At 47.1% G+C, this 19,550-nt stretch overlaps 2 protein-coding genes across 3 annotated transcripts in view; both read left to right on the top strand.

Moving 5' to 3' along the window:
* LOC311327862 (protein kinase C alpha type-like) overlaps positions 1-11,987 on the top strand; it is a gene marked incomplete at its 3' end in the record, with an annotated part of 28,352 nt that extends 16,365 nt beyond the window's left edge. Inside the window, exons 11-13 of the mRNA XM_084460967.1 lie at positions 1,129-1,269; positions 3,692-3,850; positions 11,895-11,987. Of these exons, the coding sequence (XP_084317093.1) occupies positions 1,129-1,269; positions 3,692-3,850; positions 11,895-11,987 (393 nt within the window). The remainder of the gene's footprint in view (positions 1-1,128; positions 1,270-3,691; positions 3,851-11,894) is intronic.
* Positions 11,988-15,340: 3,353 nt separating this feature from the next.
* Positions 15,341-19,321, top strand: LOC311327978 (voltage-dependent calcium channel gamma-5 subunit-like; the record flags this gene model as incomplete). Of its 2 annotated transcripts, none has more annotated exons than XM_084461090.1 (5): positions 15,341-15,536; positions 16,188-16,274; positions 17,245-17,385; positions 17,929-18,074; positions 19,064-19,321. In XM_084461090.1, 5 exons carry the CDS (start codon positions 15,341-15,343, stop codon positions 19,319-19,321), a joined length of 828 nt encoding a protein of 275 aa, XP_084317216.1. The 2 variants fall into 2 exon arrangements, with proteins under 2 accessions (XP_084317216.1, XP_084317215.1); XM_084461089.1 differs by having other exon boundaries at positions 15,341-15,596.
* Between the last annotated feature and the right edge of the window lie 229 nt (positions 19,322-19,550).

Raw genomic sequence — 19,550 nt, 5'->3', positions numbered from 1 at the left:
CCTCTGCGTCGCTCCTGTGGCGGGGGAATTAGATTCATCATCCATCGCTGTCATAGCCGGTGACGACAGTGACGAACCTGACCCCGAACTTGACCCCGAACGTGACCCCGAACGTGACCCCGCTCCGTGGTCATTCCAGTTGAACCATTTGGAATACGATTTATGCAAGGAATTAATACAGCTATCGGAAACTTATCGCTAGTTCCGCCACTCCTATTTCTCAATCTGGTTCGAAGAATAATGTAGAGCGCGTAGGTGTGGATGAAGAAGGGGTCGCATGTAAAGAGTCTGCCAATGACCTTCGGGTTTGGAATCAGGTTGCAATGAAGACCAGCACCACCACCATCATCATCATCATCATCACCACCACCCCCACCATCATCATCACCACCACCATCATCATCACCACCACCATCATCATCATCATCACCACCACCACCACCACCATCATCACCACCACCATCATCATCATCACCACCACCACCACCACCATCATCATCATCATCACCACCCCCACTATCAACAGCACCAGCACCACCACCATCATCACCACCATCATCATCATCATCACCACCACCACCACCATCATCCCCACCACCACCACCATCATCACCACCATCATCATCATCATCACCACCACCACCACCATCATCCCCACCAGCACCACCATCACCACCACCATCACCCCTCTGAAAACAGTGACACACCCGCGCCCCCCCAACCCCCCAGATTTGTCCATTTTGCAAGGCAGCGTTAGCTAGCCCATAACGCTACACAGCTAAGTTAGCTCGGTGGCACCTGCTGCTAGTTAACGTTATAACGTTTTCACACAATACATTCATGCCTGCGGGGGGAGACTCTCTACACTATCCACACATTTAGTTTACATCTCTCCCATTATTTATTTAGATCTTCTGACCTTTAAAATCACGTTTCATTCATAAAAACCATAGACGATTAAAAAATAAAAAACATGTTTTTCCTTCTTTTTTTTCTAACCATCCCTCCGCGCCTCCCCTGAATTTCTATGGGGCCCCCCAGGGAATGCCTGCTCTAACTTAAACCAAGTTAGATTTTCATTCATAACTCTCACTTTTTCTACGCTCTCTTTCCCCAACCCCCAACCAGCTGATGACCAAGCACCCGTCCAAGCGTCTGGGCTGCGGTCCGGAGGGCGAGAGGGACATCCGGGAGCAGGCCTTCTTCAGACGCATCGACTGGGACCGTCTGGCCAACAGGGAGATCCAGCCGCCCTTTAAGCCCAAAGTGGTGAGTGTTTCTGGGGGAGGGGGTATCAACTGTGAGCCCCTGCAGGGAGCACCAGGGGGCATCTGGCGTCTGACTTTTGTACCACCTCACGGAAACTAACCAGGTGAGGAGCAAGGTTATAATAGTTTTGTTTTTTCCATTAGTTTTTATTTTTATATCGTTTTAACTTTTTGTTTTCAATTTCAGTTTAGTTTTGATTAGTTTTTAAAGCAGGTTTGCTAGTTTAGTTTAGTTTTTATTTTTGGAAAAGGCTTAGTTTTAGTTTAGTTTTTATTAGTTTCAGTATTAGTTTTTTATTCTTCTGTGCTAGCCTGGTGAGACCATCCTGATCTCCTGAGCTCACGTTGTTTCACTCCATGTGAAACAAACCATCTGGAGCACGTCAGGTTACTCCTGCTCAGGGGCACAGCTAAAGAACATGGAGGATAGATTTAATATCCACCCAAAATACTAGGCTTGTATATGAAATGAAAAAGACTAAAACTAAGGACATTTTTTCAACAATTTTAGTTTATTTTAGTTAGTTTTGTAAACACACAATACAGTTTTAGTTAGTTATCGTTTTTTTGTAAAGCCTAGTTTTTATTTTTATTTCAGTTAACTAAAATGTTTTTTCACACTTAGTTTTAGTTTTTTAGTTAGTTTTCGTTAACTTTAATAACCTTGGTGAGGAGGGGTTGTTACCAACCCGCGGTCGGACTTCAGTACCAGCAGAGGAGCCGTGAGATCAAGTCAAGCGTATTCATCGCCGCACACTCTTTGACAGCTGTCACGGCGAATCACTGGAGGAGACTTGAAGCATCATCAAAGGGGCGGAGCCGCAGGTGCTGCTTCCTGTTTCCTGTCTCTGGGGTGGATACGTTACGCAACCGCGGCGTCTCTCCCCCTCGGGTGTTCCGCTTCCATGAGGGGACGGATGATTCTCTATTTTTAGACATTCTGCCGCTTCCGTCCCAACTATAGAGAAATGCAAGGACTCCCTGCGGCTATGAGTTAGTTGTGTGTGTGTGTGTGTGTGTGTGTGTGTGTGTGTGTGTGTGTGTGTGTGTGTGTGTGTGTGTGTGTGTGCCTGCATGTATGTACACGTGTGCATCTCTTTGTATGTTGTGCGTGCCATTTGTAAATTCACTATAAAACATTCCAAGGGTCTTTGTGTTGGTGTGTGTGTATCACCCTCCATCACCTCCATCACCTCCATCACCCTCTATCACCCTTCATCACCTCCATCACCTCCATCACCCTCCAACACCTCCATCACCTCCATCACCTCCATCACCCTTCATCACCTCCATCACCTCCATCCCCCTCCATCACCCTCTATCACCTCCATCACCTCCATCACCCTCCATCACCTCCATCACCTCCATCACCCTCCATCACCTCCATCACCTCCATCCCCCTCCATCACCCTCTATCACCCTTCATCACCTCCATCACCTCCATCACCCTCCATCACCTCCATCACCTCCATCACCCTCTATAACCCTTCATCACTTCCATCACCCTCTATCACCCTTCATCACCTCCATCACCTCCATCACCCTTCATCACCTCCATCACCTCCATCCCCCTCTATCACCCTCTATCACCTCCATCACCTCCATCACCCTCCATCACCGCCCCCTCCTGCTACTACAAACACATACCTTTTAGTGTATGCCCCCCCCCCCCCCCCTCCTTTCCTGCACTCCCCACTGTGCCTAAAGCACAGCCACATTCCTGCAGGGCATTTAAAAATAGCCCTCTTAAGAGCAGCCATGTCCTATAACCCCCGCAAAGCACACATCAAACGGTAGGGTTACTGTACGTACAGGAAGCACAATAACTGCCACTAGGATTCCCAGCCAATCAGAGCTCCATGTGTCTCCATTCATCCAGTCATTGGGGGGATTTGGGGAGTTAGTAATGGACTTGCAAGCTCAAAGCCTCCGTTGTTCGGGGATCGGATTGACTCTTCCCAGAGAACTCGCTTTTGAGGCCTCGGGATGTGAGAATGCATACAGCTAGACCTGGTCTCAGCAGGTTCTTCCATATCTATCGATCTATCTATCTATCTATCTATCTATCTATCTATCTATCTATCTATCTATCTATCTATCTGTCTGTCTGTCTGTCTGTCTGTCTGTCTGTCTGTCTGTCTGTCTGTCTATCTATCTATCTACTGTATCTATCTATCTCTCTATCTCTCTATCTCTCTATCTATCTATCTATCTATCTGTCTGTCTGTCTGTCTGTCTGTCTGTCTGTCTGTCTGTCTGTCTGTCTGTCTGTCTGTCTATCTGTCTGTCTGTCTGTCTGTCGAGATGTTTGTCTGAAATTTGATTATTTTTTAATTTTTCAGTTAAGATCAGTTAAGTGCTCCTAGCGTGCCCCCTTCCCTGTACCACCTAACCCCTGCCATGTCTCTATCCTCTTCTTGCAGTGTGGCAAAGCAGCAGAAAACTTTGACAAGTTCTTCACCCGTACCCAGCCCATGTTAACCCCTCCGGACCAACTGGTCATCGCCAACATCGACCAGAGCGAGTTTGCTGGCTTCTCCTACACCAACCCCCAGTTCACCCACCCCTCCGTGCACAGCGTGGTATGAGGATGAAGGAGAGGAGTGTGTGTGTGTGTGTGTGTGTGTGTGTGAGAGAGAGAGAGAGAGACAGACACAAGGAATGGGACACAACAAACCTTCCAAACCACCAAATCTCCAATGCACTCTAATGTCCTACTGTCAAAGAAGTTTTGTCATCATGTGTTCTAAGAACTCTGCTTATGGCAACATTCTGTAAACAAGTTATCGATCATCTGTGTTATGTTGAGGTGAATGAGAGTGGTTAGAGAGGGTGAGAACAGTATTACGTTTGTGTAGGCCACAGATTCACAATACTTTAATTTGTAAAGTACAGTCTGGCCTCTAAGGCCTGTCGGGCATGGTAGAGTCAGGAGGATGGAATGGAACTGAGTTCTTTTAGCGGAACCCCTTAGCGGAACCCCTTAGCGGAACCCCTTAGCGGAATCTTAGTGTAATTAGCGGAACCCCTTTTTTTTCTATCGTAACCCCTTGCTTGATCTTACAGAAATGGGCTCCACAGTTCCACAACTGTTCCTCGTCCTCTAATAACAATAGAAGCTTTACAGTATGTCACTTCCTGTGTTTGCCCTCCAGAGTGTACGAGGGGCTATCCAATAATTCAAGTGTGTGGTGTCTCAGGTGCAACCCCCCCCCCCCCCCCATGTCCAGGTTCAATGATGCTATATACAGTAGATCAACTCTTCTCAGAATATAAATATACAATATATAATATATAAAGTGAGAAGAGTTGGTCTACTGTTACATGAGTGCCAAAATATAAGTGGACCCAAATAGAAATACAACAACATATGAGTATGTATCCTAAAGTACATATCAGCTTTTTACAGGGAGATGTGTGTTTTCTTGGCTTGGGCCCGAGCCCAAGGCCCGGGTGTTGATGTACCAGACAGAACATTGTTGTTCTGACCACAATTTCACCGACAGGAAGTTGTCAAAGCACCGTTACTCACAGTTTCAGGAAACTAAAAAGTCTTTGAAATGAAGTGCGTTTTGCACCAATTTGCAACAAAGAATTTAGTAGGCTATTCCAAACTAACACTTTAAACAAACTGACTACATCGGGTCATAATCACATAGGTTAGATCTGAAGTGGCGGTGTTTTGATAGTACCACTGAAAATGCTATTTATGCACAAAGCAGTTTTCTGTTGCATGCTTATTTTCGGACTAAATGAGCACTAGACTCTAGGGATTCAGTACATGTCGAATATCTATCATTGTAAAAAGCAAGAATTATGAGATTTGTAGATATTATAATTGTTGTATGTTTCAAAGTCTTATTCCTACGAAAAAGGTATTTTTCCTTGTTAAACATCTTGTTCCACTTCTGTCCATCTTCCCCTTTATGTCCAGAGAAATGTTTCCCCATGTTCACCATTTTGTAAATATGTTTCAAAAAGAGAAGTTACTTGCCGATTTTATACCAAGAACTGAATGTGCTTTTACTACCTTAGACGGTTGGAACATTTATATGGTTTAGATTATCCCAAAAATTATATATAACGTTTGGCTGAATCTTTGGTAGCTTTGGTATCAGCAAACCTTGTAATACTGTATGCATTTCCTCTGTTGATCCACTGTGTTTTTTACTGTTCAATGTCATATTATAGATGGTATACAGTATCTAGGTTTGCTAGTGGTGCGTGAAATGGGTGAAAGCTCTCTTGCCTTGGTCCTCACAGGGCCGAATCCTAACCTGAGCACATTGACACAGGTGAGCGCCTGCTACGCGCTGGATCGTTTCGAGCTCAAGGCCATCGGCGGCTGGTACGGGCTTTCTTGCTTACGCAGCGTGCATGTGGAAAGGCTTGACCTAATCTAAGCATGAGGAAGGTCTTGCATGCTAAGAGACCCCAGTGTCGGGGAGAGCGAGACACGTCTGTTTGTCAACCTCCTACGCTTCTCTCCTTGTGTGTCCCTTCTCGCCGTCGTATAAACGCCCCAAGACTTCAAGAAATGTATTATGACAGAGCTCATATCTGACTAAGGTTGTTATTCATGTCACCTCACCCGTGCCAAACTAAGAGGGCGAGAGTTATTTAGCCTAACCAGTATCAACAACAAACAGGTGTTTGGAATGAAACATTGGCAGCTAAACAAGCCTGAACGTCAAAGAGCTAACAGGCTATTAGACTGCTGGTGGCTTGATGAGACAGAAGCACACAGTTAGGCTATTGTAGGCCTGGTGCTTTTCTAACTGCCAAATTTCTCATTATTTTTGTTGACACAGTCAGACCCCCATGCATGTTCTTGAGAGAACACAGGCCTGAGTTTCCCAGAGGCATCGTAGCGCTACGTTCATCGTAAGCTACGGCGTTCATCATAGCGCTACGATGCCTCTGGGGAAACTCAGCCCAGGTCATCCCAGATCTACCGTGTGGTACTGCTGCCCATACGGGGAAAGCTGAGCACCAACCGATCTGGAAACGCTGCGATTTTCCAGCCGGACTTAGCAGGGTCGTCAACCCCAGAAGGTATAATGGAACTAACACAGGTGATCGTTTTGAAAAGTGGTAAACCAACCAGAGAAGGGAACAGCACAGCACTGCCCCATCGTAATCCACGCATCACTCAGACAAGATCAAGAAGCCTCCCCAGGCTATTCCTCTACAGTCAGGCGGCAGTGTGTACATCCTGGACAAGAATATACAGTATATTTGTATTAGGTTCAAATTAAACTCAAATGTTCACACTTGGACCAAACTGGTTTTATAAGTGTTGGAGGGAGACGAGGAGGTGGAATTACGTTTTTTCCATATTCATTCTTAATTCGCCTTATTCACCTCAGCTGCCATATTGGTCAGTCTGACGTAATGAGGGGTGCGGATGTGGAAGTGCCCGTTGACTTCAGTGTTAAAAGTTCGCTGTAAAAACACCACTTCAAGAAGAGAAATAGTCAAAATAACAGAACTGAATACACTATCGGGGTTACAAACTCATCATTACCAGACTCCGATTGTTTTTCACTGCCGTTGTTTTCGCGTTTGGAAATACATGGGAGTGAATGCAGCTGACGGCTAACTATGGCTCATTCACCTCCATGTACTTTCAAACACGAAAACAACGTCAGTGAAAAACAATCAGAGTCTGGTAATGATGAGGTTGATGAGGTTGATGAGGTCCGCATCCGCACTCCAGACTGACCAATATGGCTGCCGGGTGAATAAGGCGAATAAAGGCCCTGTTCCTCTTGAGGACCCCTTGAGAAATGATACTAATACGACGGTATTCCCATGTTCAGATGCACAGGACCCTCTCACCTCAGCTATGGCTTGTCAGTAGCAGGCCTAGTCAGGGACCGGCCAACCTTAGCCATGAAATACAATCAAATGTATGCCAAGCACATCCACCACGCTGGTGCAGGACAACATGACATCTGATACAGTAAGGTTGAGGTCCGCACACAGCTGCTCCACAGGACTGTTTATTGGGTAAAAGGTGACAACGTTTGGACCCGTGTGGGTCTTCGTCAGGTGATGTTTGTCACAGCCCCTTAAATAGGGTTCCCCTAATTGACACCACATTTTCAAGGTCACCCCTAGGGGTCAAAGTTCATAGTGCAACTATGTACAAATTCGAATGGTTCAGTGTGCAACCATTTAGGAACCTAAATTGACCTAATAAATAGTCCTGTGGAGAAGCTGTGTGCCGACCTCAACCGTACTTTACCAACCTTAGCCATGAACCACAGTCTCACATTGAGAATCTGGTTTCAACGATGGCCTGTTTGACTGTACAAGTAAAGACCCTCAACTATATGGACGTACCATAGGCATCATTAGAACTAAACGAATCCTGACTGAAGTATAGCTACACATAACCAGAAGGCAAACGGGACCTCATGGATGTTTTATGATTTAGTTTCCCTCTCCTTGCTTTTGTTCACCAGACTCTTCTTGCTCCTGTGTTGTGCTATGAGGGATACTGTATATTAATAAAACTATGAAAATGCAACTTGCTCTGTGGTGAATTTTTGATTTATTCCGCATAGACGACATCAGCTCATTTTGAATAATTTGCAAGCTCAGCGGTTCATCTATTATGTACACAGACAATATATTGTATTGACCAATCAGGGTCTCTATCTCGCCACACCTACCAGTCATGTTTGGAGGGAGGGATTACATCATGATTGACAGGAGGGAGGGGTGGGTTCTTTTGAAAAAGATGACCAATCGGATGCCTTGTTGAAGTCAAACAACCTACCCCACCTTTAAAAATACATTTCCAAGGATACCGTAATAAAGTCACCTCATTTCCACTGAGGACCTTGATGTGGTGAAAGGTGGCGGAGGAGCATGTGGTTAGAGAACATCCAACAATAATCACACATCATCTAAACTAAACATCCTTCGACAATATCCCAATACAACAACAGTATCAACAAGCAACAACAAACACAACATTAGGAGAATATTTTTTTTTTTAGATGTTGGTTACCTATGCTTTAACATGTGAAGGAAACTTGTTCCAGTTCACAGCTCCACAACACTTAATAGAACACACAACACACCCATTTTATGATGTAACCTAAATGGTAAATGGACTGCACTTATATAGCGCTTTTCCACCTTAGCGGCACTCAAAGCGCTTTACAATGGCCTCTCATTCACCCATTCACACACACACTCACACACCAATGGCGGTAGCTGCCATGCAAGGTGCTAACCTGCTCATTGGGAGCAATTTGGGGTTAGGTGTCTTGCTCAAGGACACTTCGACATGTGGACAGTCGGAGCTGGGATTCGAACCACTGACCCTTCGATCATTGAACGACCTGCTCTACCAACTGAGCTACAGCCGCCCCCTAATGCCTTGCAACCTTGCCACCTATAATGGTAATTTGCTCTGACAAAAAAACGAATATCAGCCCCATAAGTAGATGGCCTGCGATGCTCTATTATCATAATCAGGTCAGTCTCCACTCTTAATTGCAAAATCCTCAAACATGCCTCGTCTCCATCTCTGGCGACGCCCGTTTAGTACTCTTGTCAATTAAGACAATTCGCCTGCAATCAAGAATGCAAAGCCGTCAGCCTTCAGAAACTAGCTGTCGTTTTACAATCACTTGTTGAGCGAGATCTTGTATAATTCAATTAGGCCTAGATGTCATTAAGATAGGTCTACTTGTCTAATTAGTATCTCAAAGACAGGCTTATTACATTTAATGTAAAAATAGCTGGTCTGGAGCTACCGGCACTATGAGTGCATGTGGAGCTGCCTTGGTGCTGAAATCTCTCCATCTCCTCTCTCTCTCTCTCTCTCTCTCTCTCTCTCTCTCTCAATTTCTTTCTCTCTCACTACCCCCCCATCTCTCTCTCTCTCTCTCTCTCACTACCCCCCCCCCATCTCTTGGTCTCTTCCTCTCTCTCTCTCTCTCTCTCTCTCTCCCCCCCCTCTCTCTCTCACTACCCCCCCCCCCCCCCATCTCTTGGTCTCTTCCTCTCTCTCTCAATCTCTTTCTCTCTCACTATCCCCCCATATATCTCTCTCACTACCCCCCCCCCCCATCGCTTGGTCTCTTCCTCTCTCTCTCTCTCTCTCTCTCTCTCCCCCCCCTCTCTCTCTCACTACCCCCCCCCCCCCCCCCCATCGCTTGGTCTCTTCCTCTCTCTCTCTCTCTCTCTCTCTCCCCCCCCTCTCTCTCTCACTACCCCCCCCCCCCCCCCATCGCTTGGTCTCTTCCTCTCTCTCTCAATTTCTTTCTCTCTCACTACCCCCCCATCTCTCTCTCTCTCACTACCCCCCCCCCCCCCCCCATCTCTCTCTCTCTCACTACCCCCCCCCCCCCATCTCTTGGTCTCTTCCTCTCTCTCTCTCTCTCTCTCTCAATCTCTTTCTCTCTCACTATCCCCCCATATCTCTTGGTCTCTTCCTCTCTCTCCCCCCCTCTCTCTCTCACTACCCCCCCCCCCCCATCTCTTGGTCTCTTCCTCTCTCTCTCAATCTCTTCCTCTCTCTTTCTCCCCCCATATCTCTCTCTCTCACTACCCCCCTCATCTCTTGGTCTCTTCCTCTCTCTCTCTTTCTCTCTCCCCCCCCCCCCTCTCTCTCTCTCTCTCTCTCTGATTACAGTAAGTTCAAAGCAAGCAGCATCGTCTCGTCGGGAAACAACCCTGATACCCTGCGACCCTGATAGAGTCACCCTCGCGACGCACTGTCCCTCTCTATTAGTGTCACAAAGCAGGGTTTCAGGTGGGAAGTCACAGAAAACCCACTGAGAGTGGATCCGGACCTCGCTGAAGACAAGCTCTGCATTTGGACAAAGAGTAAGAACAACAAAATATTAATATTGTTATTCATTATTTTTGAGAGTGTGTTGTATAAGCAAGTTGTGTTATTATTTTTAGTAATGACTTCACTTTACATTCAACGTAACGAGACGAAGCGTACGTGTTTAGACCAGGGGTTAAGAATAGCCAAGTAAGCATATAGCCCACTATTATAGGCTACTATTTGATTTTGCATATCGTTTGGAAAGGCTGTGAGATTCAACTTTCTGTGACGGCTGTGCATCGTATGACTGGATACATGCGATCCTCGTTTTGAGATCGTTAGATACAATATTATTAGACAACAATCTGACTATACCGCTGTATAAATATAACAATCATTTCCAAACCCTGTCACTCAGGACCATGCAGCTGCCTGCGCAGTTTATATTACCTCTATAAGACCAGCAGCTTGGGTGTGTAGACTAGTGAAGTGAGATGTTGCTCGATAGTTGTCTGTAATGTTTTCTTTATTTCCAAACCCGAGGATAAATGATTCACACTTCGATCAGATACTCAGAAGATGCCAGCAGTTTACAGACTGCCCCTAATTGTCCCCAAAGCTAGTCACACAAAAATAAATGTCACCTATAAAGTAAACAAATAATACAGGCTTGTAGGTATAGAGTGTTGTATAGAGAGGGAACAGACCATCTCTTGTAGTCAGTATAAAGTAGCCTGGCTTCGCCAGACCCAATTCGCAAAAATGCACAGTTGCTTTCCGATTCCCAACCCACTGAGCAAAGACACGTCTAAAAGACGTCTTTTAGACGTCTTTTTTGTCTTTTTCGGACGTCGTAAGACATCCAATTAGGAGCCAGAATGAATGTTTTTTTTAACGTTCAGATATTGAACCTGTTCTGCACGTCCACAGACGTCTTAGAGGGGTCCAAGCCAGACGTGTGAATATTGAGGGGTCCAGCAGACGAACACACGGGGTTATGGACCAGGACGTTATTAAGACGTGATCTGAACGTCTCCCTGACGTTGCATGTTTGCTGGGAAGGGGCGTTATCAACGGTCTTAGATCAAAATGCCTCTGGACGCAATTGGATGGACCTACAACCAATCAGCGAACACGCCTCTACTGGGCTCCTCTGTTCCGTCATCTGATTAAACCCGCCCTATATTAGATAAACGGTTGTGATTGGCCCGAACACATTTCTGTTCGAGCGGATTCCGTTAGAACGGTTGGATATCCAACAGGCTGGCGACGCCAGGCTAAAGACCAATTTATACTTCGTCGTACAATACTTTTGAAAGTGTCGGCAGACATAAATTACGTCACTGTCAACACTTTTTTTGTGTGGGACAGGGATGTCTTGCACCTACCAAACTTTCTAATGTCGCAGACGCCGTCACTTTCGTTGCACAGCTGTGATTGGATAACTAGACAGAAGGCACGTCCGTTGCCATGGATCAATCAGCCACGTTACCATGTGATCAGACACTTCGCTGAAGTATAAATGCTAATAAGGCCGGATTCATAGTCGACGCAAACTACATAAGCGCAAGCTTCGCAAGGCCACGCAAGATCTCGTTGCGTCCTTGCGTGTGTCATGCCGAAATTTGTCGAAAGCTAAAGATCCACGGGGTCAGTAGAAAGCAGAATTCAAACGCCAGCGAGAAAGAAGGGAGACATATTTTGGTCTTAAAAGTTGCATTTCTGTTGGCTGGACCATGACTGAGATGCAAAAGCTGCAGAAAGGTGCTATACATGTCTCTGGATGTGCACACCGTTGTCTCTATGTCATCACCCTCTTGTGACATTAGGCCATGAGAGTCTGCATCCAGTCTCAGTTTGCCCTGAAATCACCAGCGCTCCAACCCCAGGTTTACTACGAAGACATCCACATTTCTCAGTAGCCCGGCGGTTCACACAGGGACACTTAACGGGGGAAATATGAACTGCTCCATAAATCCCTTTAACAAACTCTGTCATGGCCAAGGCCTCCGTGGAAAGGGACATGACTGATGAGTCTCGGACGCCAGAGAAATCTCCACCTCAGCACTTCACGGAGGTCGGGGTTTGAAGGCACAGTTTGTCACTCTATCGGTAGACAGTCCTTTACCAGACCAGTGGGGATAAATATGAGATGTGTGAAGTTCTGCCTGCCAGGTAGTATTACATTATTGGAGTATTACAAGTAAACTACAGTATAGGTGGTTCATAGAGTCAGTAGAGAATTAATTTAATGTAATGTTTTGCTTTATAAATGTTCTTAGCCGGTAGACAAACATACTCCAGGAGCTTGCTCGATCGCCTTGTTGAGAGGGGTCAGGGAAGAATTTTTACAGCTCACTTATCTGGCCCCCGGGTGATTACTGTTTTGTTGCTTCCCTCTGGAATATGTAGAGAGTGGGTCGTATGCCCACCTCCCTTGTTCTCTGTAAAGCGCATTGTGTTGCCTCTGGGTATGAAATGCACTATACAAATAAAGCTTTGATTGATTGATTGAAGTAATGAAATTGGATGTGAAAGATATAGTGAAGATTGGGCCAGCAAGGTGAATTCACCAGGCAGCCTTCTGAATGATCCAACCTCCTCTCTGTCAACAGGAGGCTGATGGATGGGCCTGGATGTTCCTCGCTCACCATCACATCTAGAGAATCTAGAGAATACTTACGGGTCTGTTATGAGTTTGTATAAAATCACATATCGAAGTCTACTGGTTTTCCTATAGGAAAGACTATAATATTAAAGACTATCATTGCCAGAAGAATCACAGTTGACAAAGTGGAGGATGTGTGTGTGTGTGTGTGTGTGTGTGTGTGTGTGTGTGTGTGTGTGTGTGTGTGTGTGTGTGTGTGTGTGTGTGTCTATAAAATGTGACACTTGTTAAACAACCCAACAACATGATGGCAATGAAACTATATTTGGGCCCATGCAATGTATTTTGAAAATGAGGACCTAAATTAAGAATTCAAATGTGTGTGTGCGTGTGTGTGTGTGTGTGTGTGTGTGTGTGTGTGTGTGTGTGTGTGTGTGTGTGTGTGTGTGTGTGTGTGTGTGTGTGTGCATGCATGTTTTCGTGTAGGAAACTCCTTTCCCATCCACAGCATTATGCAGTGAGATGTGAAAAGGCTGCTGATTGGCAATCCTGTAGACCCAGCCAACCGAGAGATGCATTCTGGGGGATTATATATGTCCTGTGCAATCTTAAGCAGGCGTCTGATCGACTTCCGACGGCGCCACCTCACTTGCTGATCATGTCATGGAGGCGGATTTAAGTTCTCCCAGAAAGTACATGAAAGGGAGGTGGAGAACGTGACATGTGGAGAACATAGGAGGGGACTGTGAGGATGAGTCACAGAACAAACCCGTCACACCATCATCCCCACCTCCTCCTTCCTCCATCCCTTCTCTCACTTTCTCCCGCGGTTCAAAGCCCCTAATTAGTTAATTAGTTTCCATGAGCTGTTGTTCATGACCTTCACCCCTCCCTGATGAAAACATGTCAGATTTTTCTGTCTCCAGTTGTTTTGTATTAATTACTTCTAATCAGTAGTCTATGTATTCATGCTTTTCATTTGGTACCCGACCGGCAAACACAGTTTTATGACAGGAAATATCATAATCCTGAGGGTGTGAATACAGATGACGAACATCCCTATTGGAGACGAGACGCTGATGATTGCAGGGTCGAGGTTTCACAGACACCAGGCACAGAAACAGGTTACGAGGAGTATAATAAGCTGGTGGCAATTACTCAATATTAAACACATAGGTAGGCTAATTACAGTATCAGTCAAAAGCCATTATTAGACTGCACAAGGGGTAAGCTGTAGTCTACAGTATGACATATGGTGGGGACACACAGTCAAGCAAGTTATTGCCATCCAGATGGGGACAGTCAATGGTGCTTGTCATCACAATTATAATTATCCATATGTCTTCCTAGAAAGTGATTTAAAAAACCGTTAGCATGTCTTTCTCAGTTCCAACACCTGCTAACACACACACACGCACGCATGCATGCACGGACGCACTCACACACACACACACACACACACACACACACAGACCTTTGGATAGGCTACAATCCAAGGTGTTGCATAAATGTGGAATATTCACTGAGAAGTTCCCGTAAAGCGGGAATTCAAAAAAGCTTTAGCGTGTTCTCTGAGTCCGGGTAGATCTCCCTGTCTTTTTTGTTTAGAGCGTCAGCAATTATAGTCTAGACCAGGCATTCCCAAACCTCCCCTGGGGGGCCTTCCCTGGGGGGCCCCATAGAAATTCAGGGGAGGCGCGGAGGGATGGTTAGAAAAAAAAGAATGAAAAACATGTTTTTTATTTTTTAAATGTTTATGGTTTTTATTAATAAAACGTGATTTTAAAGGTCAGAAGATATAAATAAATAATGGGAGAGATGTATACTAAATGTGTGGATAGTGCAGAGAGAGCCTCCCCCCGCAGGCATGAATGTATTGTGTGAAAACATCATAACGTTAACTAGCAGCAGGTGCCACCGAGCTAACTTAGCTGTGTAACGTTATGGGCTAGCTAACGCTGCCTTGCATAATGGACAAATTTGGGAGGTTGGGGGGGCGCGGGTGTGTCACTGTTTTCAGAGGGGAGGCCCACATTGATGGAGTTCGGTATCCCATGGTCTAGACGCCCAAGTGAGTGGTCAACGTCCAGATAGTAAGAACAGACCCAGCATCATTCCAGCCCCACGGCACAGCTGGTCCCAGAAAGCCTTCACATTCTCTTTCATAGTGCATGTCAATAAAAGTGAAAAGTCGTGTTTATATCGTTGCGTCAACTCCTGTCGTGCGCATCTGTGTGTCTCTATGGAAGTAGAGTGCAGCAGAGTTGGGGGGGAACGCTTAGTGTGGATGTTGTTTCTCCCTCGTGACGGGGGGGGGGGGGGGGGGGGGGGTAGCCGTTAGATACGTCACATCCCAAGCAGAGTGGATAGGAGACGGGATGGGGGGGCGTTTATAGTGGCTTTTCCACATGACTCGTTTTGTGAGTATCGGGCCCCTGTTAAGTTCACTGGCTCTGTAAAGAGCTTGTTTTGCTGCTTGGACATCTGTCTAATGTGTGTGTGAGTGTGTGTGTGTGTGTGTGTGTGTGTACGTGTGCGTGCGAGAGTGAGAGAATTCCAACGTGAATGACACTTTCTTCCATATACATTCATTCCCTAATTGACAGGCCTAACTAATCAAACCTTCCTCCCACAGATCCCCTTCCTGACCTCTGACCCCCTGCGGCGATGAGCACATGCGGCAGGAAGGCCCTGACGTTGCTCAGCAGCGTGTTTGCGGTGAGCGGCCTGGGGCTGCTGGGAGTTGCGGTCAGCACAGACTACTGGCTGTACCTGGAGGAGGGCGTGATCCTGCCTCTGAACCAGAGCACCGACATCAGGTCCTCGCTGCACTCTGGCCTGTGGAGGGTCTGCTTCCTGGCAGGTCAGTCTGCTTCCTGCTGGGTCAGTCTGCTTCCTGGCAGGTCAGTCTGCTTCCTGGCAGGTCAGTCTGCTTCCTGGTAGGTCAGTCTGTGGAGGGTGTGCTTCCTGGCAGGTCAGTCTGTGGAAGGTGTGCTTTCTGGCGGGTCAGTCTGTGGAGGCTGCGCTTCCTGGCAGGTCGGTCTGCTTCCTGGCAGGTCAGTCTGCTTCCTGGCAGGTCAGTCTGTGGAGGCTGCGCTTCCTGGCAGGTCAGTCTGTGGAGGCTGCGCTTCCTGGCAGGTCAGTCTGTGGAGGCTGCGCTTCCTGGCAGGTCAGTCTGTGGAGGCTGCGCTTCCTGGCAGGTCAGTCTGTGGAGGGAGCGCGTAGACCAGGTGATGAAGGCCTGTACACATGCAAGTGAGCTAGATTCACTTTAATGCAAAGCTGACTCACTTTTCCCAAATGCAGCAGTGGCTCTGTGTACAATATTGAACTACAGCCTGTCCTGTCGTCAGCGGGCAGTTCGTTCCACCACTGCGGGGCCAGGACAGAGAAGAGCCGTGACCGTGGGGCCAGGACAGAGAAGAGCCGTGACCGTGTCCATCGACCGCAGGGGCCTCGGAGTGACGGGGCAACCGGTCAACCGCCATGTAACTCTACCCCATTTGTGTCCCAGGTGAGGAGAGGGGTCGCTGCTTCACCATAGAGTACATCATGCCTATGAACGTCCAGATGACCTCTGAGTCTACAGTCAGCGTACTCAGTAGGTTCCCTCCTCTTTCATTGGTCAATGGTCCTCTTTCACTGCATGTCTGTCTGTATGTCTGTCTGTCTGTCTCTCCTGTCCATCTTTCTCTTTCTGTCCCTCTCTCACTCTCGCTTACACACACACACACACACACACACACACACACACACACACACACACTCCTCAGTTCCCCGCCACATTGCGCCTCCTTGTGGTTAAACATTTATTTGTGTATGTTTTGCTGTGAGACTCAGGGAAGGAGGCTCTTTAGTCAAATGGTCTTGATCTTCCCTCTCTACTCGACACAGTGGCTTAGCATGTCTATATAGAGAGAGATGAGAGAGACATGTCTATATAGATACTCATAGAGAGAGAGATCTCTCTGGCCTGCCACATTAGAGTGACTCATCTCTAGTCTGTACTCCCAATTCCTCTACTCTGCAGGCGACTGTACAATATGCTCCAGAATACTTATGATCTCCACTCTCTCTCTCTCTCTCTCTCTCTCTCTCCCTATCTCTCCCTCTCTCTCTCTCCCTCTCTCTTCCTCTCTCTCTCTCTCTCTCTCTCTCTTCCTCTCTCTCTCTCTCTCTCTCTCTCTCTCTCTCTCTCTCTCTCTCTCTCTCTCTCTCTCTCCTCTCTCTCTCTCTCTCTCTCTCTCTCTCTCCCTCTCTCTCTCTCTCTCTCTCTCTCTCTTCCTCTCTCTCTCTCTCTCTCTCCCTATCTCTCCCTCTCTCTCTCTCCCTCTCTCTTCCTCTCTCTCTCTCTCTCTCTCTCTCTCTCTTCCTCTCTCTCTCTCTCTCTCTCTCTCTCTCCCTCTCTCTCTCTCTCTCTCTCTCTCTCTCCCTCTCTCTCTCTCTCTCTCTCTCTCTCTCCCTCTCTCTCTCTCTCTCTCTCTCTCTCTTCCTCTCTCTCTCTCTCTCTCTCTCTCTCTCCCTCTCTCTCTCTCTCTCTCTCTCTTTCTCTCTCTCTCTCTCTCTCTCAGAGATGATTCGTACAGCCACACCCTTCCCACTGGTCAGTTTGTTCTTCATGTTCATCGGCTTTGTGCTCAACAACATCGGGCACGTCCGACCACACCGCTCCATCCTGGCCTTCGTCTCCGGGATCTTCTTCATCCTCTCAGGTGCTCCTCATCCACCCCCTCTCCCTCCTCATCCACTCCCTCTCCCTCCTCATCCACTCCCTCTCCCTCCTAAACCACTCGAAGGAGATGTGTTGTCCTTAAAGTCGCACTGAAATGAAAAAAGCATTCTGTCCCATTTTGGTTCACATAATTAGTCATAGTGTTCACCTATTCAACGATGTATGCCAAAAAAATTACAAAATTCTACTTTTGTTGTAATCTTATATCAAAGTATATCATTTCTTACTTCCTGGAAAACGGTAGGTCACGTGCAATGACGACAACAGGTACCTTAGATTTTAGGCCAATAATCTCACGACATCCACCCGTCAATCAACGCTATCCTTCTATCGAATCTGTCCAAAGTTCTTAAAACCCGTCCACTTGTCAATGTTCCAATCAAATTCCTCTAAACGCATGTCCCGCCCTCATAGCTTGTTTGCGTCAGAAATACGTCAAACTACGGAAGTTAGATGATCTCAAACGTCCGTTTCAGTGCGACTTTAATCTGTTGAGTTTCTTTTTCCTCACTCGCTCTCTCAGGTCTGGCTCTAGTGGTGGGCCTGGTTCTGTACATCTCTAGTATCAACGATGAGATGTTGAACAGGACCAAGAGTAGTGAGGTCTACTTCAGCTACAGGTATGGCTGGTCTTTTGCCTTCGCCGCCATCTCCTTCCTGCTCACTGAGGTAAACACCTTCAATAATCTCTATGGCAACATTAACAAGATCAGTGACTTCAGCACTTTCTGTCAAGTCTATCTGTTAAACCTGGTGAATCTCTCTCTCTCTTCCACTCTCTCTTTCTCTGCAACGCCCACTGTCTATCTCTTCCTCTATCTCTGCTACTCCCTCTCTCTATTACTCTTTCTCTGTTACTCCCCCCTCTCTCTCTCTCTGTTACTCCCTCCCTCTCTCTCTCTCTCTCTCTCTCTCTCTATTACTCTTTCTCTGTTACTCCCTCTCTCTCTCTCTTTCTCTGTTACTCCCTCCCTCTCTCTCTCTCTGTTACTCTTTCTCTGTTACTCCCTCCCTCTCTCTCTCTCTATTACTCTTTCTCTGTTACTCCCTCCCCCTCTCTCTCTCTCTGTTACTCTTTCTGTTACTCCCTCTCTCTCTCTTTCTCTGTTACTCCCTCCCTCCCTCTCTCTCTCTCTCTGTTACTCCCTCTCTCTGTTACTCTTTCTCTGTTACTCCCTCCCTCCCTCTCTCTCTCTATTACTCTTTCTCTGTTACTCCCCCCCTCTCTCTCTCTCTCTATTACTCCCTCTCTCTGTTACTCCCTCCCTCTCTCCCTATTACTCTCTCTCTCTCTCTCTCTCTCTCTCTCTCTCTGTTACTCCTTATCTCTCTCTATTACTCCCTCTCTCTGTTACTCTCTCTGTTACTCCCTCCCTCTCTCTCTGTTACTCCCTCTCTCTCTCTCTGTTACTCTCTCTGTTACTCCCCCCCCTCTCTTTATCTCTCTGTTACTCCTTATCTCTCTCTATTACTCCCTCTCTCTGTTACTCCCTCTCTCTCTTTCTCTGTTACTCTCTCTGTTACTCCTTATCTCTCTCTATTACTCCCTCTCTCTGTTACTCTCTCTGTTACTCCCCCCCTCTCTCTCTCTCTCTATTACTCCCTCTCTCTGTTACTCTCTCTCTCTCTCTCTCTCTCCTGTACCCCCCCTCCCCCAGAGCGCGGGCGTCATGTCCGTCTACCTGTTCATGAAGCGCTACACAGCCGAGGAGCTCTACCAGCGCCGCCGGCCCGGCTTCTACCGCCCGCGGCCCAGCGACTGCTCCGACCACTCGGGTCAGCTCCTCCCCCCGGAGGCGTGGGGGCGCGGCCGCAGCCCCTCCGACATCTCCTCCGAGGCCTCGCTCCCGATGAGCGCCAGCTACCCCGCCCTGCTCAAATGCCCCGAGTACGATCAGGTGTCCTCGCCATGCTGAGGGGGGGGGGGGGGGTCACTCGAGGGGTCAGGCCTGGGTCAAATAAGTAGATCGCTTGAAAGAGTTTGAGGTGGGTTTGATTTACCTATGGGTTTGCACTTTTGGACAGATATTCAGCTTTATTTTTAAAATAATATTTGACCCGGGCCTTCTAAGGGGTCAGATGTCAGGGTTAGGAGGTTTACAGTGAAGTTGTTCTCGTGAGCACTAACTAACTATCAGAGACAGC

This window comes from Borostomias antarcticus, assembly GCF_949987555.1.
Source record: "Borostomias antarcticus genome assembly, chromosome: 35".
Classification (NCBI taxonomy): Eukaryota; Metazoa; Chordata; class Actinopteri; order Stomiiformes; family Stomiidae; genus Borostomias; species Borostomias antarcticus.
This window is presented reverse-complemented; position numbering and strand designations above follow the sequence as displayed.